The sequence below is a fragment of the Agelaius phoeniceus genome, chromosome 12 (genome assembly GCF_051311805.1).
Source record: "Agelaius phoeniceus isolate bAgePho1 chromosome 12, bAgePho1.hap1, whole genome shotgun sequence".
NCBI classification, from domain to species: Eukaryota; Metazoa; Chordata; class Aves; order Passeriformes; family Icteridae; genus Agelaius; species Agelaius phoeniceus.
In genome coordinates, this window is record NC_135276.1 from 9,443,583 (window position 1) to 9,470,262 (window position 26,680).

The 26,680-nt window shown below is 43.6% G+C and overlaps 1 protein-coding gene across 10 annotated transcripts in view; it reads right to left on the bottom strand.

The window, feature by feature from the left end:
• Positions 1-2,358: 2,358 nt before the first annotated feature.
• ZNF423 (zinc finger protein 423) overlaps positions 2,359-26,680 on the bottom strand; it is a 282,260-nt gene continuing 257,938 nt past the window's right edge. For all 10 annotated transcript variants that reach the window (XM_077185134.1, XM_077185130.1, XM_077185131.1 and 7 more), the window contains 2 exons: positions 25,087-25,202; positions 2,359-2,993 (listed from right to left, as the gene is read on the bottom strand). In XM_077185134.1, coding sequence (XP_077041249.1) covers positions 2,964-2,993; positions 25,087-25,202 — 146 coding nt within the window. In that variant the 3' untranslated portion in view covers positions 2,359-2,963. The remainder of the gene's footprint in view (positions 2,994-25,086; positions 25,203-26,680) is intronic.

Below are 26,680 nucleotides of genomic sequence, written 5' to 3' on the forward strand. Positions count from 1 at the left end.
AGAAGGCTGCAAGCATCTGCCTTTCTTGTTCTTTAGCCCAACATTTTATACCCTCCTGTTAATGCCCTGCACCTGTGTGCCCCTCACTGTTCATGCCCTGCACCTGTGTGCCCCTCACTGTTCATGCCCTGCACCTGAGTGCCCTCTGCTCCCTTTGGTGTTGGTCAGTGCCCCTGGGCACTCCATGGCTCATTGCTGTCAGTGCTGCTCACAGCTACAGCTCATTGGGGATGAGGCTGGGCCCAGCCCCACTCCCAATTGCCACAAACTGGGTACCTACACTTACATTTCAAAGGCCAGGTGGAAAATCAAACTATCCTTTTACTCTGCCCCTGCCCTTGGCATGGTCAGGGTTTGGGATACATGAAACATGAGCAGGTTCCCAGCACCCTGACCCACGTCCAAATTCCCACTAACGTGGGGAATATATGCAGCTCCAAACAGGATCCCCACGTGGGGAGTTCCCCATCTCAGCACAGTGACTGTGCACCTCCTTTTAACTAGTCAGCAGGGAGATGCTCAGACAAAGGCATGAGCTTCAGTACAGCACTACTAAGGCAGCTCCCCGGGCTGCATGGAAACATCAGTTCAGCTCTTGGGATTCACAATGCAGTGCCTTTTCCTGAAGGTAGAAACCTATGTCTTTTTCATTTCTGAAGGCTTGCCCAGAAGTGATCCAGCATCATTTCAAACCAGTGTCAGGCAAAGAGCCTCCTTGTTCAGTATCTCCATTGTAAGAACCTGCTTCCTTTCTTTGGCATGGAGAAGATGGCACATGAGCTCTTTCCGCAGCAGCTGCTGTACATCCCCAGGTTTTCTTGCAAAGGCATGTATGAGCAAAGGCATCTATGAGCCTGTACTGCAAGACACTTTCCCATTTCCCATCTTAAAGTAATAAAATTGAGTTAGGAACATGCTTCTATTATGAACAGGAATAATGAATTGGTGATTTCATTAACTAATTTTTCAGCCCGTAAACATCTGTTCTGTGGTTTAGAGAGAAATAATCAGGTTGAAAGTTAATGCTCTTCTCTAGAAATGGATCTTTTCAGTGTGATTTTGATGAAGAAACAGTGAGCTAAGAATAATCTAGATGCAAACAGAACTGTCCTCTTTGGAATTAAGAAAAGTCATTCCTAGTTTTGTTATATTAGGGTTCGTAAATTTATCACAAGCCACATTTGAGCCTAAACTCTGACTGTCCATTCTAGCATTGCTATTTCAGCAGAATAAAAACCATTTGTCTCAAACAGGACATTCTTTTTTGGGGGGGGGAATAGTAACTTTTCTTAAGTTAGGACTGCTCTGGTGCTTCCTGCTGTAAAGATGACCCCACTTGAGTTGTGCCTGAAGTTGTGCTCTGATTGTAGCCTTCCCTTACTGTTCTGAAGGAACCGTGTGTGTACAACAGCACTGTCAACATCAGCAGGGATCTAAATTGTTGAAAACATGGGCTGCAGCATCAACAAGCTGTGCCACCCTTGCACTTGTAAAAAAGCTCACTATATAAACTAATTTAAGCATTGACTATATGTCCATGAAAACATATTTCCTACAAAATATCACTTACATGCTCCAAGCCCAGACATGGCCCAACGACAACCAGTTGTGCTCTAGTTCAGTGCAGCGATTTTGAAAGGCTCTGACTGTGCATGTTCCCACTCCACAGTCTTGCAAAGCCTTGTACTTTGTGGGAATGGGTAACCACATCATTTCAGCTGTCACAACTGCTGAATATTTATGATGATTATGATTCACTCAAGCCAGAGACACCAGGAGAACTACATCTTTCGAACTTTCCAGAGGTGTCCATGGTCCTTAAAATGACTGTTTCCCTGACCTCCTTACCAGAAGATAAGTTTAAAAAGAGTAAAAGAAAGCCTGGCAATTGGCTCTGTTGGCACTTACACAGAGCTACAATACCTGGGGGTCTGGGGTGGGTAAAATATGCAGCCTCCTACCATGGTCAGCAAGGCCTGATCCAGTATCTGTGCATTTGTATACAATGCAGAAACTTTTTTTTTTGTATTGAAACAAAGGAGCACAGAGATATGGGCAAGGCAGCTATAGGTCTGGTTCTTCTATTCTTGCTGAAAAATTTAAAATATTAATGAGTATTATGAGCTAGCAATACCTTCTCATAGTACATGTTCTTACCTCAACCTACCGTGGAGCCAGGGAGGCACATCCAGAAGCAAACACAATACCAGACACAGAACCATGGCTTTTGCTTTCCCTCCTCCTGGGCTGCAGAGTGCTCTGTGCCATCAGGTGAGTGATCACTGAGATTCAGCCACCCCAGCAGCAGCAGCAGCAATGCAGGGGGCACTGACAGACAGACAAGCTCTGACACTAAGCTCATGTATTCCCTTTATTGAACTGTACTAGTTATTGCAATCAGATTAAGTCACATTTATAAAGCAGACCATCCAGTTGCACTGAAACCGATTATATTCATTACATAGTTTTAATCACTGTCCGGTGAACTGGCAAATCCAATCAAAGCATTAGTCTTTAATTAAAAAATTAAAAAGAAATATTCAGACAATAGCCAAGCAATCACATCACAATGCACAGTTACCTAAAATTGCAATTAAAAAGCAGTTAACAAAAAAGAAAAAAATCACACCTAATCTTTAACTATCAATATAATACAAGAAGCAACAAAGGGCAACAGCATCAAAGCAGATTTATCTAACACTATAAATTCAGTCAGAAGCAGAAGCTCTAAAGTACACTAGCTGAAGCAGGACAATAAAAAATACTGAGCATGGAATACTTTTAATCTCTTCCATTAATATTCATTTCCAGCTGCTTATAATAGCAGCGCCTCATGGCCAAATCATTAGAGTTTTACATCTGGGTTGCAAATGACACTTTGATTGGATGTAATGTTCAAATGGTCCTCCCCACTGTGCCACCGTCAAGTCTTCTGCAGAGAGGTGTCCTGTAGTGCCAGTGGCTCACTGTGCGTGCTGGCTCAATGTGTGGTTCTGGAAAGACGAAAAAAGGAGACATGCATGAGGGGCAGAATAATAGAAAGCATGCCCATACCCTCCCACTCAGTACCATTTATGCAGAGCTCAACATAAAAGCTTCTCAATTATTACAAAACAAAATGCAATAAAGTAAAAGTACTCATAAGTAACAGCTGCCAATATGACATATTTGCTTTGTTCTGACAGATCTGTTAATGCTGGCATGAACTTAGAAAAAAAAATGCTACAAGCCAAGTATAGTCATGAAGGTTTCCTTTTTTTTTTTTGTCTCCTTTCAATACCTATAAAGAAAATGGTAACTTCATGGGCAAAAAAACTGCCTTTAGGGATTCCCTTCACTGTAACAATTAAAAAAATAAAAATGTGAATCGTGAGGGAACCCTTGCCATATTTTACTCTTTTATTCGCACTCGTACCGGGTGCAAGCACTGGCAGCAAGAGACACCAGATTGTGACACACACTTCTCAGTCCAAGAAATACTTCGGCAATAACAGCTGAACTGCCAGCTCAGGCACCAGGGTAATATTCCCAGCAGAAAAAAGGCTGGACACGTAACCCAGAAGTTAAATCTCTTTAAAGAATATACTTTTCTCTATACATTTCTTTCAGCTGTTTAGAGTCTCTTTTGTTCCCTTTTTTCCTTTTGGTAGATTTGTAATAGCTTCAATGTCATCACAGTATCTCACATCAGAGGATGCTGACCTGTCTTGCCATTTTGTGTAAGAGCCAATAAATCCTGGAGCCAACCTCGGAAGCGTATTTTTAGAGCAGTACCGATTCACCCACATTTTGTGTTCTGACTAAAACCCCAGTCTTACACATAAGCCTAGCTTTATTTGTATGATTATCCAATTATTTGAGCAACTAGAGAAGTGGTTCATGGTGAGGTTTTCTTGAGCTGAGTTCCCAGCATCCCCAAATATAAAAATTCATTTGTGCTATTTCAAGCCTAAGCAATTTCCCTAGTCTCCATCTGCCTAATAACAGAGCCGGGCAAGTCCGCCAGCTTGAAGAATAAGTTTTTAAACACAAAATGAATTTTGAATCTAATTATTTATTTACAGTGATGAAGCTTTAAAATAAAGTACGATATTTTAACTTTTCATAAATCATCTGGTCCTTCTATGCTATCACATCGTGATCAGGATAAAAGAGCAATCCCCCGCTTTATCCAGAGATGACATCTCCCCGATGGAGATCGCTCGTGGAAAGAGCTGGTGGGCGGCGGGCGGTGCGGGCCGGCGGCGGTGACCCCGTTTGCGGCAGAGCGGAGCGGCTGTGGCGCGTTTGTGGCACTCCCAAGCCGTGACCGCCAGGTGTCACAAGCGCTGCTGAGCTCCGAACCACGGCCGCAGCTCCCGAACCACGGCCGCGGCTCCCGGCGGTGCCGGCCCGGGCGGCGGGAGAGGGGCAGCAGCACGGATGGAGCCCTTGCGAACGAAATCCCAGCTGGGAAATCATAGAGTCACTGTTCAGCACAGAACCAGCCTTCTCAGAATCCCCTGCCTGTGACACTGAATATACAGACCCACAAATCAGAAATTCGTGAATTGACGGCTGGAACTGCTTTGCTTTTAGACTACCAAATTAACACCACCAAACACAAAATTCAATGGATTTTTCCTTTGATATACATGGAAATTTTCCTGGCCTTAAGAAGGAGTGACCTTTGCAGTGCTGGATGTTATTCTCAAGTCTAACAATGACTTTATGGAGGAGGATGGATGGAGCCCTGCACACACAATAGCAGCACTGACAAGAAGCTTGCCCACTAAGCCTAGCTGGGGAAGCATGAAAATGTGAAAGAATACACAGGCTCCTCTGTGCTCACACACTCCTCAGCATTTTAACAATGGCCATTCCTTGTGCACTTCATTACGATTCTATTTTTAGGTCATCCTGAATATCAATAAAAAACCCAAAAGGTTCACCATCTTCAAATTGAAAGAAGGGCTATTTGTCGTAGACAAATCCATACTTAGTTAGGCAGTATCATTTAAAAGATAATGCACAATCAGCACTGGATGCATGACACACAGCCCACAGTCAGGGAACATGATTTCAAACTTGCGTGGCTGCTGCATTGATTACACCAGGCAGGTCAATAAAGGAATGGTATGTGGCTCTAAATCTGATAATGAAGCTTTTATTGCGAGCCCTCCCTCTTCAAACATCAGCTAATAACATGTTCTGAACATTCCCAATACAAGAAATACACTGGGTTTGGGATCAGAATTTGTCAAAGGAACAAACAGATTGTATTCAAATACTGCAGCCATTTGGAGTTGGGTAAGGCAGGAGCTGAGAAATCAGCTGTGCCATAGGGCTAGGAGTTAAAAAATTACATTTTTCATATGCAAATCTTAATTTTGTCTTAGTATCTTGTGAATGTACCATTTATTCCCCAGGTATGCATTACTGACAATCAATATGCTGGCTAGTGCCTGGACCATGCAGTTAAGAGACAGAGCCTCATTTTACACAGGGCCTCACAAACAGGTCTGTAATGCCTATGGACATGAGAGCCTGTGTGCTCTGCATCCTTCCCCTGCCTTTCTGAGCACATCCTGCTCAAGCCATGGGCACAAATGCCAAGTCCTGCACACCCAGGTGCCAGTGAACACTGGGTGAAGGCTAAATAACCACCACTGTGTGTGTTTGAAAGTCCCATGAGAACCTCTCTGTATCCTCTGCAACCCATATAGGTTTCTCACATACTAAAATGTATTTCAAAACATGCCTTCCAAAAAACTAGTCTGGCAACTTGTCTCCTATTACTAGCAATTGTCATTTCTTATCTTCTTGCTTCTACTCCCTGTGCCCTGTGCATCTGCAGCTCATTGGAATTGTGCTCTGCAGATGTCAGAAAGCATCTCACCCATTCGGGGCTTATGTCTCTTCTCTCACATGTGTGTTTTCTATATTTGACCCATGGTTTTTCAAATACCTTTGTTAGGCACTTTTTTGCATGCCCAGACACAGAAAATTCTCCTGGCTGACTAGACTTTGGGAGCAATTGAAAATCAAGTATTAAGAATGTAGTGCCTTAGTAGGAACAGTTTTGACCCCAATGGAGCCACTGGGCTGTTCCAGGCAGGAGACAGAAATCATAAAGACCAGAAGGAAGCAAGTGCTTTGGAACATGTGATACTACAGGAGTGCTGCTACCTAAGCAGCCTCAGGAAACTTCACCCACCTTTCCAGCAGGAGGGTGGGCTGGCTGAAAACAGCACGGGTGTGATTTTTCAACTCCAGAAATTATAGTTAGGGAAAAAAAAAAAAAGCCCTAATGGTGGTTTCCAGAGGAAAATAGAGCAGCCACAAAAATGCAGGCCCTCCAGGAACACTCCTGTGTGTGTGCACATGCCTAGCAGCTCCAAGGCCATCCATACACGTGCCCGTCTGGGGCCAGCAGGAGGCACGACATCATTTGGAAGCTGAACAGGAAAAATGGTTCTTCCCAGCTCCTGTTAGACCCCCTGGTTTCCGCACAGCTCACAGCTGATACCCCACTGAATACATCATTCTGAGACATTATTGCAGCTGGAAAACTCTACAGCAGCACTAAGTCACCTGTCAAGATCAAGTAAGTCACAGCTTATTTATAGGATAAGGTTGGAAAATCTCTTTTCTTAATAATCATGCAAAATGGATAGCAACTCCATTAGCTATATCAGTGGGAAAAATGCAACTACCCCAAGTCTCGGGGCTGTTGCAGTGTTTAAGTAGAATTTTCTACTGGCTGCACAATCCTCAAATGAACCATTTATGGAAGTGTCTGTGATCAAGGAACTGGGTGATGGGTTTTGCAGGAAATAAAAAGATTTTAAAGAATGGTTAATTATTGTCCATGTAGATATTGATTGTTCTCCAGATCTTCCCTGGAGACACCCCCTGCCTGCCCTTTGGATGCAGATCAAGCCATTTGTGCAGGACATCCACAATGAATATTTCTCTGGTTTTTTACATGCATGATTATGAAAACACTGGCATGACAATCTCCATTTTCAGAGCTCTGTGTCAAGAAGGAAAGCATCAGGCTTGAAAGATGATCACTTACAACAGTTCAAAGAACTCTTACAAGCTATATAAAGATCGAGAGAAAAAACACACACAAAAAGCAGCACATGATGGAGCGAAGCTCCAAGCCAGGCAGTCAAGCTGGGAGTCTCCCACACTGCAATGGCACTCACTGCCAACAAGTCACAGGTGTACTACACAGGAGCAGGTGAAAAAAATAAAATGCAACTGTGAGGGGTGTGATAATGGTTTGGGGCCATAACACATCCAGTCTACAGTGCCATTGTGCAGCTGTTATGGATTTAGACATTTTCTATCAGCCATTTACAAATACACTGTATATGTGCATGGGCACATACCCCTAAAAGACCATATGTTATACAAAGGTTAAGAAATGGCCTAACAAGGCTGGTGATACCCCACCCCCAGGTAAAATTCTGCAGTGTCACACAGAGACTGGGACTCTAATGAAAGGCTACAAAGCCTCTCTCCCCTTCCAAATGCCACTGAAATGAACAGAAACCATTCCTTAAATAATTTCAATAAGAATTATGGAGATAATAGATTCATGTGACAATTGGCCAACATGAAAATTAACTGGTAATTAGCCATTGGGTGACCTATTAATCACAATATTTTTTCTCAGGGTGTGGGGGGTCCTCCATTCCCAGGTAAGAGCCCAGGTAGTTTCTCTCTGCCTCTCCCCACTCTGTTCAGGTTTCCATCACCCCTTCAGGCTCTGATTCTAAGCCCAGAGATCGGGGTCATGGCTGGGGACCACTGGGACAGTGTCTCCTCCTCCCCATTCTCTCTCCTTTTCCCTTTACAGAGCACAGAAACAGGAGAAGTGATGCCTCCACTGACTGCCAACATGCACAGCTTGCCAGACAAAAACTAAACCTCAGATTCAGGCATTGACTTGAAGCAAAGGTTTGTCTCACATTTGAACATATATATAAAAAAAGACACAACAAAACCTCCAAATTGCTACAAACAGAAGCTAGAGTGTCTAAATATTTATGAAATACCATCTGCAGCAATCTTTTTTCAATGTTTTGCATCTTTTGAATTCAAACTGGTCCAAAAATAAATCTCTCAGCTGTTATTACTCATTACATATCCATAAGCATAGACATGTATGTACACAGGTACTACTTCCCTTTAACAGCAATCCATAAAGATAAAAATCTTTATGCCTTGACTTTATAAAAGGATTACTTTAGGCAGAGGACACAAGATGACCTGTGCTTTAACCATTGGAGATTATGCTCTCTACAGAAAGCTGTGAGCCTTAAATTGGTGCTGCTCTAATCCTAAACTGGAGAGGCATTCAAGGGATGCCATGACCCAGAAGAGCAAGAGGGAAAAAACTATTAAAAAAAAAAAAAGATACACTGAAGGAGGAGGGTGGGAAAGGAAAGAGAAAGTGGAAAAGAAAGAAAGAAAGGAGAGCAAGCTTGCTTTACAGGGTAAAGTGTTTATTTTTAATTTTAATTTTTGGTTTCTTCTTTCCCTTTGCTATCAGACTCTAAAGAAAAATCACCTTTGCACCCCCTTGCAGTTTGTATGTGCTTATTTTTAGAACTGTTTGACAATTATCCAAGGGTCTAAGACTAACAGATGGCCTGTCTTAAAGCCTCATATGTTCACTAGTTTGCACTTCTGACAAACAGTAAATGTACTCAAGAGTGTGCCATAAACAGGGCTGAATGAATACTCAGAACACAATTTAGTTAATACACTTCATTAAAACTGATAGTGGTAACCAATGTTTCCCATAAAACCAGGTGTTAATTGCCCTTCCAGTTGTTTCAGGTAACTTATGCAGTGACATTTATATGTTAGATCATAGTTTTTCAGGCAGCACAGTATTACTTCTTTCCTTTCCCTTGGTATTTCACCCACTACATAAAATGCTTGTAACAAGTGAACTCCAAGTTATCATGGTATGCAATAAAAAAAAAATTGTCAGGCAAGACAGGTTCACATGTCCCTTCTTTATTTGAAGAGTCCCTTGAAATGGAGGGAGAGGCAAACGAAAGGTGGCACATCCTTTGTGAAAGGCAACGGCTGCCTGTGTTACGGCTGCCTTCATCTCTGAGCATCTGATAACTTGCCATTCGTCAGTCAGTCCCTGTGTCAGCACACTTTGAGATGGCACTTCAACAAATGCAGGTAGAAAGCTGTCCTTTACAAGTTATTGAACCAGGAAAAGAAAAAATCATTTTGAGTGTCTAAGAAAATATGCCTGGAGGTTTGGTGTCGGCTGAAAAGCGAAGTTGCCCGTTTCCAATGGAAATAGCTGCTTCTGAGTTACTCTGATGCTTGCACGTGATTACTCCAGGGGTAAATGCACCTTTCACTGGTGCTGGGACACACAAACACTCATCTGTGCCGGGACTGAGCCTCTCCTGGGGTTTCTGTACCCACTGGGGAGGATGAGCAGCCTCCCTCAGTGCCTGCTCACCCAGGGACCCCCTCAGCCCCCAGAAACCCGCCCGGCTCCTCCGGTGCCCGGGACCGGCACCACATCTGCTGTCCGAGGGAAGGTTGGGAATTCATAACATTTACAGTGGGGCAAAGCCTTTCCACACGTGCCCACCTGGATGCTGACTGTTTTTTCTCAATAACTCTTTTTCCTCTGTGGCTGTGGGTGTGCAGGGCTGGCTGAGCCCCGCATCCCACCCGGCCAGCCTTTGTTCTGCCCCACCTCAGTGTGCTCCTGACCACACTGCTTCTGCCCATTTCAATCCATTCTTGGATTTTGATGGGCGTTTCTCAATTATTCTCGTTTGAAAAAATATCTTTCTATACAAATACCTTTCTTGGAGTTATTTTTCCCAGCATCAGCTTCCTCATACCCACTAAGAATTATTAGATGATTTATGAATTTAATTTCTCTTCTAATTCAGGTTGTTTAGTCCTAATCAGACTTCAAAAACTCACCTAAAATGCTTTCCCCTTTCCACTTGAGACTAATAATTTTGTATCATCAGTCTTCTAGATCTGCCATCTCTATTCTTCTCTAAAACTCAGAAGAAACCTAATTGAGCCTAATACAAGTGAACTCCAAGCACAGCCTAAGCCTAGCATAGCCTCTTGTATTCTATTAAATGCCTCACCAAAAGTCTAGACGCTTCTTCCAAAAATGCTGGGTAAAATGCTGAAGCACAAAAGCAAACTGAAGCCTTTGGGAAAATCTCCTTACCACAGCACTTTGGAAATAAAAAACACTGAGGAATACATTATTAAGAGATAACCAGAGTCTTCTGTTAGAGAAACTAGCTGTAAACACACCGTGATTCACTGAGGCACCCAATGAAAACAAGGAGCTAATAATACCTGTCCTGAGGGACCACATGCTCCTGAGAATTTCACTCAGAAATGCAAATTTATCAGCATCCTTGTAGTCTCCAGTATGCCAAGATCAAAAATAAGCTGAGGGAAGAACCTTACACTTCCTAAATATAAAGTGAGAGGGACAAATTACTGTTGTCAGAAGTGCATGAAACAATAATATTTTTAGAATACCTTCACTACTGCCTCAGCCCCACTGTTACTCCCTGACTGGATTCCAGAGCCATTTCTGATCCCAAGAGCAGGAAATGGTTTGCAGGACCCCAGCACAGTGCTGTGCTGACAGTGGTGCTGCTGTAACCTGGGCTTGGCCAGTCCATGTTTTCCTGGGAAGCTGGTCCCACAGTCACTGGGGTCACAGCCACCCCTGCTCCTCCACGATGGGGCACAAACCCAGCATGCAGCAGCACTGATGCCCTGTGCCCCTCTGAAGTGACCCTCCAAAGCTGTCCTTGACAATGCAAATACCCACCCCCAGTCTGTTTTCAAACCTAAGCTACAGCAACCAGAGAAAGCATCTCCTGCCCACAGGGACACTCCTTTGCCCGTGCTACACCAAAAACCCCAAAGCACACCCCAGTGCTGACCTGTTTCCAGTCTGCTTACAGGTCCTACTCAGGGAAGCAATGTTTCAAAATAATTTTCAAGAGGTAAACCATTTTACAGGAATCTTTCTTAGGTTTTCCTCTCAAGAGCATGAAATTGTTGATTTCTTAGAAACCAATCCAAATCTGATCTCATTAATCCCTCCTTGATCTAAGGTAAATCATATCACATAAGCCAGTTAATTGTTCACTTCTGTGAGGCCTGGAATCATCATTGTGGAACATGGTGTGACTCCTCTAAACACCAAATGATTTCCTGGTTGGGTCTTTATTATAGGACCAGAATGGTGTCTTTTCAAAACAAACTTAGAGCAAAAGGCAAACACTTTATATAACACCTTTAGAAGTTAGAATGCATAGGGCAAAGCTTCATTGAGGGACTGTTTCCATGGGAATATAAATCAACAAAAGCCAGGAAATTGAGAGTTGAACCTAAAACTTGCTCTGCTGTTCTCTGGTATGGCAAGGGTCACTGAACACCCTCTGATTAGTTTTTGTTGTTTTTCCCCTCTGCACCAGCTAGGTATTCCTGGTATTAATGACAGGTATATAATAATTTCTGTCTTAACTGTGAATTTTAATGCAAATTAACAGGGGCAGGTCTTACATTCATAACTTCATAACAGGTCTTACATTCATGGCAACATCCTCCACTGAATGATGGGAACTGCAGCTGATCCAAGTTCCTTGGGCCAAGTGAGCAAGTGTGGACAGCCAGACTTGACACAAGCAGCACCTGCCTGCAGTAGGACCACAGCCCTTTGACCACTAATTCCTTTAAGAAGCAGCAACTAAAGTAAAATTCCCTCTAATGGGATACTGATCTGACAAATTGTATTGCCTTGTGTTATGTGGATACACTTTTCTCAGGGGCAGATAAATATTCCTGTCACATGGCACCCACACACTGCTCGGGCTGACAAAACAGCTGGTCAGTGACCTGTTGCCTTGGACATAATGGTTGTTATTGCTGGTTTCTAATTTCAAAAGGGGAATAAAAATCCTCCAATGCAAGTAGCTCTGCTATAAAATAGGAAGGCCATAGTTACAAAAGTGCTTTACATGCTGCCCCATTAGTGTAGATGCCACCAGCAGAGCAGAAATCTGCAGACAGGGCTGTGCTTTGCCCACTGCCACAAGGAATTAACCCTGGAGGAGCTAGGAGTGTGAAAGAGCCATGCCCAATTTGTTCTTATAAGCAAAAGAGGGGACAAAACATCACCAACATGAGCCTTTTCCTCGAAGACATCACAGGACAAACCAGGAAGGCAACATTGCTATGGTATGTGTACAAAACAACTGGGTTAAAAGGGATTTTCCAGCCATTGCTACTCCATTACAACAGCGTCACTGGTCTCAGGAAAATATGCTTTTTAACAGCAAGATGCCACATCTTAAACAATCCTGATTTCATGCAAAGACTAAGAGCATGTGCCAGCCCCAAAGGAGGCACATTTTTCAGAAGTAAATACGTTCTAAACAACCTCACTGCTCCTTTTGGAGACACAGTAATGTAACACACAGATGACATATGCCATACACAGCCAAACCTCAATGCCCATGGCACTTTATTCAGGTTTAACTGTGCAGCAGAAACAAATGAGGAGGCTGGGTGGTCAGGCAGGAGCTCTCCCCCAGGGCTGGCACAGTGTGGGCACTGCTTTGGCCATTCCTGCTTGGTGCAGAGCCACAGCAATGGGGGTCTGGGGACAGGCTCTGCATGGAGGTGACCTCTGGGTGTCCATACTGCCTGCCCAGGATGTGGCACAGAAGACACACAACACACTCTGCAGTGCATCAGCTCGAGCACAGCTGAGTGATAAGCTCAGGACTGCTGCTGCCAAATCTGGTCTGGCTCATGCAGAGCTGGGGTGACAGAGCCTTGCTGAACCCAAGCTGACCTTGCACAGAGCCATGAGCTGTCTCTACACTGATCCCATCAGCACATACCATCTCACTCTGTCATCTAGATTTTTCCAACAAAGCCCCATCACCTTACTGAGGATAGACAGTTTAGTATCTCATAAGTTATTCCATTAACATGAAGGGAACATTGGTGATTACTGCCCAGGTCGGGTCATTGCACATATACACTCCCCTGCACCAAACACTCCCACCCCCTTCTCATTTTACATAAGCAGAACAGGCACAACATGAAAAGAAGCTGTATTCTGAATTGTTTTTCCTTTCTCCTCTGGTCAAAGGGAGGTATAAAACTACTCTCAAAATACAGTGTTAAAGCAGGGTATAATTAGGCAAACAGTATATGATTGAATGTACTTCTCTGGAAGGAACAACAGAAGAAGCAAACAGCAAGGCTGTTCCAGGCTTTTTTTCAGATCCCTGGGCTGGACTGAGAATACTGACAGCCTTCCTGACAGGAGCATGGAGGTGCAGGCAGTGACAGCCCTATACACACAGCCAGGTGCAGAAAAGCCAGTAGACCACTGAATTTCTGACCATTCCTTATCCTTTTGCTGTTCTCAGACCAAATTTTTTTCCTGGCCGCTCATCATGCTTGCTCCATGTATCTGACCTCACAGAAGAATGAGAACAGGTAAGGCAGGAATTAATAGTAGTTTCTCTTACAGTCTTTAAAATCCCCCTGGGAAAATCGGCCCTTGGGGTGGGGTCACAGGGCAGGACCCCTATCCTGAGCTCTCTCCAGCAGCCAAGGCTGCTGCTCCTGCTGCCTTTCACTGGCTGAGGAGATAAACCCTAGGATTACACCCTAAATCTCTTACTCTGGAAATCAGGGGTACACACAAGGGCTTTTAAATTTCTTCATGAAATTATTTTTCAAATTCCTTCTAAGCAGTAAAAGTGATGGGGCCTCCACCAGCACCACAGCAGTAGGCAACAGCAGTACAGTATCACTCCAGGATTTCCTGTCTGGAGTCTAAGCTTCACATCTGAAATACAGCACACACACAACATTTGTATGACAGAGGAAACACAAGACGCTTGCCACACATTTATTATCTTCCTGGGGAAATGATATAGAGGACAAAAGAGACTATATTTACTCCCTCCCCAGCTGCTTTTACAATCTAATAATTTATTTCTCCTGGACATAAATTTCAGATTTAAACGAAATCCCTGAAACCTAAAGATGCCACATGGTAGAGGCTAGGGCAGTATTTCTTTCTGTTTTGGAGATGGAGTGCTTAATGCATTGCTCAGTTAACCAGAAGCCTTAAAATTTAGTGGGGCGGGGGTGGAAAGAGACAAGCAATTAGACTGTGGCAGACCCTAGATGCAAATACAGGTGACTGTGATTACTACCTTCATACACAGAGTTAAAAATATCTGGTTATTGAAAATTATTTTCTCAGTCCACAGGGGTTTATCTAGGTTTAGGCTGAGATGTTTATTTTTTCTGCAGCAGCTGTACTGGGGATTCTTTTACAACATTTTCCTTACATAGAAGCTATATATCATTCATGTTTCTGAAATCTGAGGCGATTTCTATGATGTAAGAAATCTCTGCAATTAGAAACAAACATATCTTTTTTCCAAAAAATAAAACGAATCTCCAAACCCTTCAACGCAGCAACTAAGATAGCAGAGCTCTTAGGGCAAATGTAAAATTCCAGGGCATAAATTCATGTTAACTGCTACAAATATATCCATCTGTTCACAGACTAACTAGTGACTGAAACTGATGAGTCCATTGAAATGTAATTTTTGAGTCCACTAGCGTCTGTTCTCTTCTAGTAATAAAGTAAATGCTTTTCAATAACTCTGCTGCTTTTCAATGCCAATTTCCATTTAAGTAGGCTCAGGTTCTCTCTAAAAAAAACCCCTAAAATTAAAATAGCAAATGCCTTTTCTTTCCAAAGGTCAAACTCAGCTTTTAAAGAACACGCAACATTTCAGCAAGGCAGAGAGGACAAAACTCCAATCAGATAAATGGGCTGTGTAATGATTGAGAACCATGGCTGCCTCAGGTTTCTGAATGGGCTGTAGCATAGAATTTGGCACAGACTGATGTTGAAGCTTATATCTCTTTTACTGCAGACAAGAAATTCACTGAAATATATAAATAATGAATGTGGCTGGGGATCTCTACTGGTACTACTGCTGGTTCTGCAAGATGCAGGAGCAGAAACATACACTGCTCCATGTTTTTGTTATTAGGGAATCCTTGTTCTCCAACAATAAACACAGAATATTTTATCTGAAATGGCTTCTGCAGCACATCCAATATAAGTTTCAGCTCTCTAGAAGTGCCAGCAAATTGCAGAAAGATAAGTTACAAAGACGTACCTAATTTGCTGTGATGAATTGTGTGCATGCTTCAGTGATCAAAACTGCAGCTGAGACCTATTATATTTAATGATCTAGACATTTCTTGTGAAAACACTCAGGCATATACTGTTATGTCTGGACAAGCATCCCCACTTCAGTCTTCCCAAGCAAACGAAGAGACTGAACTTTTAAAAGGATGCTGTACAGCACCCTCGATGAGCTCTTTAAAACTGAGGCTGATCAAGCTCCACTATTTTCTTTAAATAATGCTTATACCCTGCCCTTTCCAGTGCAGCATCCCTCTTGCTTTGAAAAACAGTCAGTTCCTCTGGATGCTAGCGACACTTACAGGAGGCAACGGAGCTAGTCTGTGCTCAGACCCCAAACTATGCTCCACTGCAGCCACTACAGCAGGGGAAAATCAAAGGGGCTGGATCAGACATCTCTTCCCACCAGCAAAGAAAATCTCTGACAAGATATTTCAGAGAGAAAACAAAAGAAAAAAAAATTATTTGCCTACATGTTACACAAGCATTCTGTTTCTATTTTGAGGGCTCTGCCCTGCTTACAAAGGCATGTGCTCCCCAGCCCGGCAGGGCCAGGCAGGGGTGGCCGCTTGTGCTGTCCCTGAGGACGCTGCTCCTGCACAGCCAGCTGTGCCATGGCCACGCTCACAGCCCCTGTGCTCACAGCTTATGGCCCCTGTGCTCCAGCCTCTCCATACAGCAGCAGGAAGCAGGGGTTCCTACCACCCTCCTGTGGGGACAGGGATGTCACCTTGTGAACACGTGAAGGTCTTTGGAATAAAAGGTCTGAGGTTTCCAGGGCTTTATGTCTGGCTCCTCCAAAATTGTCCAGCATGGAACAGGCTATATTATTCAACCTTGCCTTTCCGAATTTACAAAACAGAAAAAAAAATCAGAAAATGTGGAGATAAACTTAATTCATTCATGGTTATAAGAACCACAGAGATCTGCAGAGAAAATCCACAGAATTTTCTTGCTATACACATCCAGGAGCTCATGCTCTCCCTCTCTGGTCAGTCTGAACCTCTTTCCATCACTCATTGTTCAACAAAACGCAGCAAAACATAAACACGTGCTTTTGACTCTAGAAATAAGGATTTCAAAGTGCTGAAATTTTCATTCACCTGAGGAGCTGCTAAATACTATCACAGTGGTAATTTGTGATAGTGTGGTAAAGAATGAAGAAAAGGTATTTGTTAATTGTTGACATAACAAAATTAATTTTCCATCCCTAAACTTTTTCTCATCTCTCCTGTGAGCTCTGATGCAATGTTACTGACTGGCACTGCTGAAATGCCAACTTGCATTTCTCATCCTTAATTTCTCTCTAAATGTCATTAGTAATTGTTATTGCCAGACCAGAGAGTGCAATCTGGTCTTTCTGAGAGAAAATCCATTTCTCATTTCTTCTCCTGTGCTTCCTCCTTTTGGTCAGGATGGATGTTTAACACAGCCCGTGTGCTCTGCTGCCATGAGGAGGGGAATGCATTAATGTATCTGGAAGTACAACATTGCTGCTTTATTTATTTACATATAGTATGCCTGGATCCTTATGAATATCAAATTGTATATTCAGAAGGGTCTGCAAAGCACATCTTTCACGAACACTAAGAAGTCTTAATTGAATAAAGCTAACAAGTAGGCAAAGGGAACACCCTTTAATGTGTGCATACAGACTCCTCTCTGGATGCTTCCATAATTTATCCTTTCTGGTGGGCAACAATGCTGTCAGATATATATTATATTATATTTTCCTCTCTTTTAGTCACATGGAAAACAAATTTCTTTTGTGAGATGTGTAAACTGGATTAATGTATCACCCTCATTGCCCCAAAAAGTAAAAGTGTTTTCCACCACTAAGAGGGGAGGTGAGCTTATACACCTGTGTGCAAAGGGAAACCTGCCAGTGTAAAAGGCTGGCTCCTTGCATATCGCTATGTATTGAGCCAGAGATGTGTACAGTTATGTGCAGCACCTACAAATTTGATCTCTGGTACTTAGGGGCAAGTAGCACCTTGGCACATTGGGTCAGTTTCACAGAGGACTCTGTGTCACGACAGACCTTTAACAGATCTCCCCATAATCACCACATCTTACACTTCCACGTCTGCATTATATTTTGTAACGTATATAAAGGAATTAATTCAAAGCTAAGCTGCATTTCCCTACCCATTAACTAAAGGCATCTTATCTCAAAATAAATAGACATTTGAACATTTCCAGCCAGGAATTGTGCTTTCAATAAACACAATTGATGCATATACATTGTCTCTTGGCGGCTTACACTCCTGCCCATCTGTTGGGATGGCATGGTGCCTGCGCAAAAGTTGGTTGGACCCTTGCCCTAGGGCATAGATGACAGGCAACGACGGGTTTAGCTGGGCAGCCTGAGCAGCAGATCCAAGTGCCATCTCTGCTGGAGGAAGCCCCGTGTGTGTGCCAGCCCTGCCACATTGCAGCGACATGCCTCCTTACACTTGATCACACATGTTGACACTTGGGTGCGCTTAAGTGCATTAATGGCTAAAACGATGCCTTTCACCTGGCTCCCTGCTTTTTTTCCTCCGCTCTGCACGGCTGCTGGGTTTTCTGCACATGTTAATGTGAAGTTGTGTGCACTTTGTTAGCCAGGGCCAGCTATGGAATGGCCCTAATGTTTAAGAAGTGAAGGAGGGGTTTTTGTTACGGGCCATGCCGCTCCAGCGCCAGGCATATCTTCATCTCAGGTGAGAGATCCTTGTGCCTCTCACTGAGGAGACCTCAGACAGGATAAAGATGCAGCAATATATTGATCAGAACCATCTGTCCAAATGGAAATGTTACACCCTGGCACTACACCACACACGGAGCAATTCAAGATTTCTGCACCCTCCTTTGTTGCAGCAGAGGTGGCCGCACAAAGAGGCCACGTGGTCTGGATTCCATCACTGTCCCAGCAGCCCCAGCAAACACCCCCTGCCTGTGTGCAGGGGAAGAAGGTGCTGCCTGACAAACCACACAGGGGTGAGCATGAGCAGCCCCTGCTATTACATTAACCTCTGTGGATGTCAGGCCCAGGAAACCTCTGGCATTCCCTGCACAGAACCCCAGCTGCAGCTGCTGCAGACCCAGCACCAGCCCCACGTAGTCTGCAATGAAGTTTCTTAGCTTTGGTCCTTACCAGAGCCTGGTCCTAACTCTAAAGTTTCAAACAGCCATATATTCCTCCTCCTCCTCCTCTGAATTTAAACACACACAATGAAAACCAGAGACCTTATAGGTAAAAACTCTTCCCTACTGTGAAAACAGATCACAGATAAAACTTGTGGTTTTGCAGTCCATAAAGAATGTTCAGGCAGGCAGACTCAACATGATGGGTATCTGCCTACAGCACTTTTAATTTTTAATTATTGTTGGTTATAATTATCTGACTGCGTCTGAATGAAACCCAGCAATATGGCTGGAATAGATTTTGGTAGTCTTGTAATTTATTAGCTTTGTAACTACTAATAATTAAAATTTAACAATACTCCAAGCACCACAGCAACATTTTTTTAAGAAACGCTAGCCAAATCTGCTAGGATAACTGACTAGTCATTTTCACAATTTTAAAGAAGGAATGACATTTTTAAAATCTAAAAATTAAAAAATAAAAGTACAAAAGAAGGAAAAATAGCTAACAGGTTTTTAAAAGCCTATCAAAACACAAAATCCAAAGATAAAAGATCTGTTTTAAAAGAAAAAAAAAAGGATGTTGCGGAAAATTAATTCCACACATGGTTTTGTGTGTGCTTTGTGTGAAATTTAAAAAGAGCTTGTGGTATGTTTTCAGTAAGAAGCTCTTGGTGTTTGCCATCTAAGCCACACTAAGTCCTGAAATACAGCAAAAGTTACATCAAGTGAAAGCACTGCCTTGAGATAGAGCCACATTTCAGATGCCATTTGTCCTGCCATCCACGCACTCTCAAGGAGAAACATTTTCTGCAACTTCCTCAAGATACCATGGAATTGCCTTTCTCTCACTGCCTGAATGGACACTGGGGCACAGAAACACTGAGATTCTGCACTGCTGCAAGCACAAGGCTGGGTGGAAGCAAAAATTTACTTCTACTTAAGTAAGCTTTCTTATACCCCCAGAAAGTAGGTAAAGTCCATTTTTCAAATAGGAGCTGGAGATATGGCTGGGTACAGACTCAAAATTGCTGAAGTCTTTCTTCATTGCTCCACTGGTGGTGAAGGGAGCCCTTGGACACAGCCCTGCAGACTCGCCTGCGGGCAGGTGGCTCCCAGCCAAGCCAAGGGGCTCTGGCTCCCCTCTGTGCTTCAGGGACACTGCTGTACCCAGATGGCCCCAAGGACCACTGGCACAAGCAGCTGGACATGTGCTCCCCACTGCCCTGCTCCCAGGGAGGCCAGCACAGGCACAGAGCAGCTCCTGTGTGTCCCCTGCTGGGTCACATCAGAGCACGGGGCAGCTCCTGTGTGTCCCCTCACCTGGGCAGGTCACAGCCCTCCATGTCATCACAGCCCTATGGTCTGATGTGGCACATCTAACATCAAGCTGATATTAAAAGCAGACTTAAAAAGAGAAAACCTGCTTAGGGCTTGATCTGCTGTAATCAGCAGAAAGAATCCCAAGGACTTTGATGTGGACCAAATCAAGCCCCTGGAGGACATTCATGGTAAATCATTATTAATATAATGAGTGCAATTTCTGTGCAGCAGCTCATTCCTGTTTATGGATATATGAAAATTGCTAGCTTTTCACATAAGATAAAATGAGAGGGGAGACAGACCACAGTGCTAGCCAATGAGCCATAGTAGCTCCTTTTGATATGTGTACGTTTAAAAAACTGGGCATTTCAAATGACAGCACATTCCTCCAGTGAAGCTCTCTTAATTCAGTGGTTTGACATATCTCCAAATCTGAGCAGAAAAGAAAGCCCTTTATTCATATCAGGCAATAAAACACCTGAACACCTGTGCTAGGAAAGACCTGGCAGGTACCCTGCTCCCTTGGTACCTGGATTATTTGCGCATTGTTTATTACATCCCTTGCCTTAGTTTTCATCAATTGTAATCATTTAGGAGGAAACAGTATGATTAACAGTACACAAGCAAACAGCAGGAATTAATCCTTTAAATACAAATACTTCACCGGTTATTTGATGGCTCCTTGGAAAAAGCAGTGTGGTAAAAGAGTACACACAAAAATCCTTCTCAAGTTTTCTCTGAAAACCACTGCTCAGTCACAATTTGCTTAGTACAATTCTCAATGCAAACACCTGAGGAGGGATCTCTCCTTGCTGTGAATCACACCACAAATATAACTCTCAGCACCCATTGTGTGTCATCATTTCTGACCCATCTTTGGGGCTGGCAGGGTTCCCTGCTACATTTTAAATAGCAAAGATCAAAACTTGTCAAAGAGCAAGCTCATCTGCCACATCCGAGTGCCCATGGCTCCAGCTGCCTCTGAGGAGCTGGACCATCAGCTCCCAGCACAGCTCCTGGAGATGGGGATCTGTCTGAAAGGGCTTCCTCTGCCCTGCATGTGAGGAAACCCCAACCCTCCACCTCTACACTTGTTTCAGTGAGCATATTGCAGCAGGGGGAATGAAATGCCATAGCCTTGGTGTTTTAGATATAAGCTATACATTCACCCTTTTTCCAGGATGTGGTGGTTTGACAGGAAATGTGTTTTTTGGGATGCTGTGTTTTTGGCCAATGGATATTCAGGCTTTAATATTGGCATTTAACCTGGCCATTGAGACATGGACACGCCTCTGAGAACACGGGGTTAAAAGCAGAGCTCTCCCCTGGGAGGGTCCTTTTGGGTTTCCGGCGGGAAAGAGTTCGGGTCTCTCCCCCGGCCCAGCTGCTGGCTGGGCAGGGGGAGGGGAAAGCCATGTGGCCGGGAGAGGTAGGCCTGAGCCCCGGGGTGGAAGGGTGGAAGAGAGAGAGAGAGAGAGAGAGACACCGGGAGCCATCGGGTGCCCCCCCCTGAGAGACAGAGAGAGAGAGAGAGAAAGAGCCGCTGCCTGAGACTGTGACCTTGAAGCTTGATAAACATGGGCCTGTGCCGGCAGCACGGCTGGGACGGAGAAGAGGGGGGGGTTCAGCCGGCCGCTTGTAGGAGCTTTTAACCCCTTTTTGGAAAATGAGAACGTCACAGAACATTGACCTTCCCTGGAAGATAGAGTGGGAGATGAAAAAGAAAATGGGCCAGTGTGAGAGAGGTCTGGGCGAGTGAGAGATAGTAGAAGAGTAGAGAAGAATCCTAGTGGGAAGAGATGATGGAGTGGCTTTTGCTGGACTCTTTTTGTATAGCCATGGACAGAACCATGTTCCTTGTGACACAGAGACTGCATTCTAGGGGGAGGCAATGGCCTCAGAGCCAAGAGGGTTCAGTGTTGATGCCCCTCGGCCCCAGGGGGTGAAAAAATATGGGGGGGACAGGTGTCCCAAAGGAGAGATTGTGGGGACAGGTGTCCCAAAGGAGAGACTGTGCCTTTTTGGATCGGGACAGAGCATCCTTAAAAGACAACCCTAGAAGCAGTTCTGGTCCGTGTTCAGTGGTGAGAGCACTGGACATGAAAAGGAAGAAGTCACGACGGCAGATGTACTCCGGGCGGTGCCACGAGTGACACGGAAACACACGAGGCTTCGACTGTGTTTCCAGGGGAAGCCCATGGCACAAGAAGGACTCCTCTCCTCTTGATGAACTGAGGATTGATTGTTTGAAGGGTGGTGCAGGACTGAGAGTTGGTGATTTGAGGATCAAATGTATTGTGTTGAAATTTGGTGGGGGGAGGAGGAAATGCATTTGTGAGGTTTTCATTTTCCCTGTGTGTGTGTGTTCCTTTTTCTTTGTAGTTGTAGAGTAGTTAATAAAGTTCTAGTTTTTTTTTTTCCCTAAGTAGGAGCCTGCTTTGCTTATTCCTGGTCACATCTCACAGCAGAAACCAGGGAGAAGGTATTTTCATGGGGGCACTGGCATTGTGCCAGTGTCAAACCATGACACAGGAGAATTTAATGATATTCATAGCTGTCAATTGTACAAAGTGAGGATGTGAAAAACACAGAGCTGCCAGCCTTTCCTCTCTGCCCTAAGGGTGTGTGGGGTTATCACACATACTCTTTCCTTTGTGTTTCATGCTTAACCTTCCCGTGTTTTCCTCCCTTATTTCCAGTGAGATAATGTAAGCAGTTAAGTAGCATTCTGTTTTCTTTTCTTGTGGCAATATCATCAAAGTAACATCACTGACTCATTGCTCCAGATTCTCACCAAAATTCCCACCGTTTATAAAGCAAGTTCAGTTCCTTGGAGCGTTCCTAAGCCTTGGTTTTGCAGCTCCATCAGATGGTGTAAACTTCAAAGCAAAATCCTATATTAAAATACAACTACTAGTTCAGCAGCACAAAGAGGGTTTGATCACATCCAGAGCATTAAGCTACCAAAGCAGTATCTGCACCAGCCACTAGAGGTATATTTACAGCAGCATTTACAGTTTCTCATCATATGGCACACACATTGTTTAAAAGAAATGTTCAAAAATCAGCAGGGCTAAGTCATGCCAATCTGTGACATCTCTAAAAGTTACCTTTTCCCTTTGCTGCCTGTCATTTTCCCCACCTTCCATGTTTTTCCTGCTTTTCTACAAGCACCCCACTCTGAATTTCTTCTTGAAATAGTTGAATGCTCAATCTTTTAAAATGTATTTTCAGTGGTTTCACTTGAAAATACAAAGAAGGAAAACAGTGCGTAGGTTCAGGTTTTGATACCAGTTATTTCATGCCAGTAGGAAAGCAAGTTCAGAACTAAACAGTCAAATCCATCAAGCAGAACCCCTTGATGGAGGCTGATTTGCCCACATAAGATAATTGCACAGTTAAAGACACAGAAAGGTTTATGCAGATTTAACCCCAAGTAGCAGTTGAACAACTGGTTCACTAAAATAATACTAAATCTTCATTACTCAACAAAAATATAACCAACAGTTGAGGAATTTAGAACAGGCAGCTTACACACCAGAAACTAATGAGATAATCATGCCAAGGCAAACTGGTTCAGAAGTCTTACACATTTCTAACTGATTTATACACACATATTGTGTCCTCCTTGGCTCCAATATTTGCATTAGTAAATTTCCTGGCACAAAGTAAACACACATTTCTGAGTCACTACTGAAATAAAGACTAAAACTGTGCAGCTAAGTATTGCATTTTCATTTAGCCAACATCATTCAAAACTACACATGTAATTATTATGAATTATTATAAGCAGAAAAATTTTGAGTGTAGAAAAATCCTCCGTAAAAACTGAAAAATTACAATCCTAATTTATATGATTAAAGCTGACATTTTCAGCAATTGTGCAATGCACAAAACTTCAGAATTGAAACACTATGTAATTAAAATCTGTAATTACAAAAAATAGGCTGCTTAGACTATAATTTAAACAGGTTCTCTTTATTTGATCATCTGATTCTAAAGGTTAATGCAGTGGCCTAGGAAGCCAGTATTCCCATTTTAATTGTGCTGGCATTTTGACCAAACACCACTTTTAGGGAGATATGGGAGGAAAAAATCAAAGCTGCCTTTGCAAGCCACTGCTGCCTTCATAAAACGTTCATAGTGAGAACACACAAACCCAAAATCTGCTGACTTTATTAAAATATTAACAAGGTATAGTTAAAACTTTTGTACACTTATGCAAATCAGGTCGCTAGAACAAGGGAAAGGCGGGATCCCCTGGGAGAAAAAAAATATAAAATCAACAAAGTGAAAAGATCAGCCATCCTTCCACAGCATGACAGCACAACACAAGAGGCAGCAGCTTGGGAATTCAGCAAGATAAATAAAAACCCTCCAAAGTTTAAGTAAGTCGTGGTTTATAAAGCTAATACATTTAAATGAGGCATATGGTACCATTCTATAAAAAGACTGCCTTTCCCAGGGGATGGGAGGGGTGGTGTTGGTGCCATGCTGCACAGGTGAGATGGGTGTGAGGAGGCAGCCAGGGTGGGCACCTCCCCACGAGCTCTGTGCCAGGGCAGGCTCTGGGCTCCACTGCCCAAGAGGAGCCCTGCACACACACATGGAGGTTCAGGGTCTCTGTGGGTTCAGCACCAAGGCTGTTGGTGGGGTTTAACCTGCTCCAAGGAGGCCTCTGGGGCCAGGGCTCCGAGCGTGGCTGCAGCAGCATGCCCAGGTCAGGGCCCAGCCCCTGCAGAAGGATTTGTGCCCCTGGGAATGGGTGTGAGCCAAGCACTGGCTCTGTGGAGGCTACAACTGCTGTGGCTGCATCCCCAGTGCTGCCAGGGACAGTGGTGTGGGAGGCCTGGGGTGCAGAGCCCAGCCTGGCAATGTGCTGCTGCCTGGGAGGAGCCTCTACCTGAGCATCATGTTGAGATGCACCTACGCTGTCTCATACTTAGCAGGGAAAATTCCTTTACTTATGATTTAGCAGCAGGGAAGGGGATGGGGCAGCTACCATTTGCTTAGTCTTTGTATGTTAATCAGTCCCTAAATTATTAATGGAGAAAAAGAAATTATTTACAAGGTGTTTGACGTAGACATGTAAGGATGTAGCAACACTACTGTCAAGAGAAATACTCATAAATCATGATATCTGTCTTGTCTTATTTATTTATTTATTCCAGCCATGCTCAGAGACCTTTTTCTCCTCCAGGCACCCAAGGAGGCAGGAGGAGACTGAGAGACTGTTTAAGGGCAGAAAAGACGATACCAAGGTTAGGCACCTTTTCTAAATGCTGCACAAGGGTGACAGTAGCACAGAGAAATCAACAGCTTTAGCTTTGTTTTTACTCCTGTTGTAAACATACCTGAAGCTCTGTTTGAAAGAAGAACTTCTGTGGGCACTGGGAACAGTCATAAATTTTGTCTTCCTGCCCGTGCACTGCAAAGATGTGCTGCTGCAGTTTGTTTGCCTGTACAAAAACTGAAACAACACAGTACAGTTAGTTGAGATTGTTTCATATAAGGCACCTCGTCTCAAACTGCACTTCAGAGTCTCTGCAGCTGTAAAAGGTCCAAGGATATCTGCCAGAGAAGTGCTGATACACTTGGTTCAGCAGAATTTCCTTACAAGTAGTCAATTTAGAGTCTCCAGGCTGACAGTCAGCTTACTTCTAACAGACTTTACATCCTGTATGGATTTTTGATATTTCACATAAAGCTAGCACTGTCCAGGTAACTGGAAGAACTCAGCCTTCAGACCAAAGAGAGGACGTCACTGCTCCCATGGGGAGCCCTGGGCCCATGGCAGGTGCATCAGATGCATTTTTAATGCAGGACAACTGGGCCAGGAGAAGCCTTGATGGCTGGTCTGGAAGCACGTGGTCCAGAACAGCATTTCTGGCAGAAATGTGAATCTGAAAGGGCAGGCTTGCCACAATTTTTAGATCTTTTAAATAGGTTGTCCAGTCAGTATAAAAGAAAAAGATTATTGTTTAACATCACAAATATCACAGCATCTGCATTATGATTCTGGATTGACAAGTATTCTGATTTTACCGAGGGAAATCTTGAAGTGGAACATATTGAACCACTGGCTAAAAAATATATCTATATTTAATTTTTGTGTCACTTTACACGAATGGTCACCTGTATGTGAAAATGGCTTCTTCAGCAGAATTTAACAAATGCATCCAAAATTTTTTACAGCACATTTCAGAACAGATATATAAACTCCAAGCTCACACAAAAACCAGTTTCTCAAATGGTTCTCAAATGGTTCTCCTAAAGAATGCAGGTTCATCTTATTCCCACCAAAGTTAAAGGAATGGCAGGTGCTGCCATGCCCCTTTACTGACAACAGGCCCACAGTGACACCTACACCATCCTTATCTCTCAAACAGATTGGAAATGCAGAGGTTAACTGTGTTGAAGAGAGTATAAAAGGCAGCCTTTAGCATGCACCCTGCCCATCTTGGAAAAGCAAGATTCACCCACGATCATTTGCACTGATGAGACAGCTTAAATGATCTACAGAGAAGGAATACCTAGCAGGCTCTCAGACAGGAGTTAGAAATGTACCACTGTAAGAAAACTGGATTAAAAAAAAACTCCGAGAGAGCAGCTGGCAAAACCATAGAGTTGTACAATTTGGTCTTATCAAACCTTTACTCCCCTTTACTCAGCACTGCAAGCAAACCATGAACCACCTGGCCTTTAAAGAATCCTTGCTCAGGTGAATTAGGGCTTGCAAGTCCTGCCCTTGCAAACACACAGCAACTGTGAGCCACCAGGCAAAATGTAAATGTTTGGAGACGTGGGGGCCATGCAGAGCCTGCTGCATGTGGCAGAGCTGCTCGGCAGAGCGAGCCCCAGCTCCAGACAGAGGATATTTGAACATTTCCAAGCACAGTATTTCTTTTTCCCAGGGAAAGGAATACAGTATTTTACAAATCCCCCGAG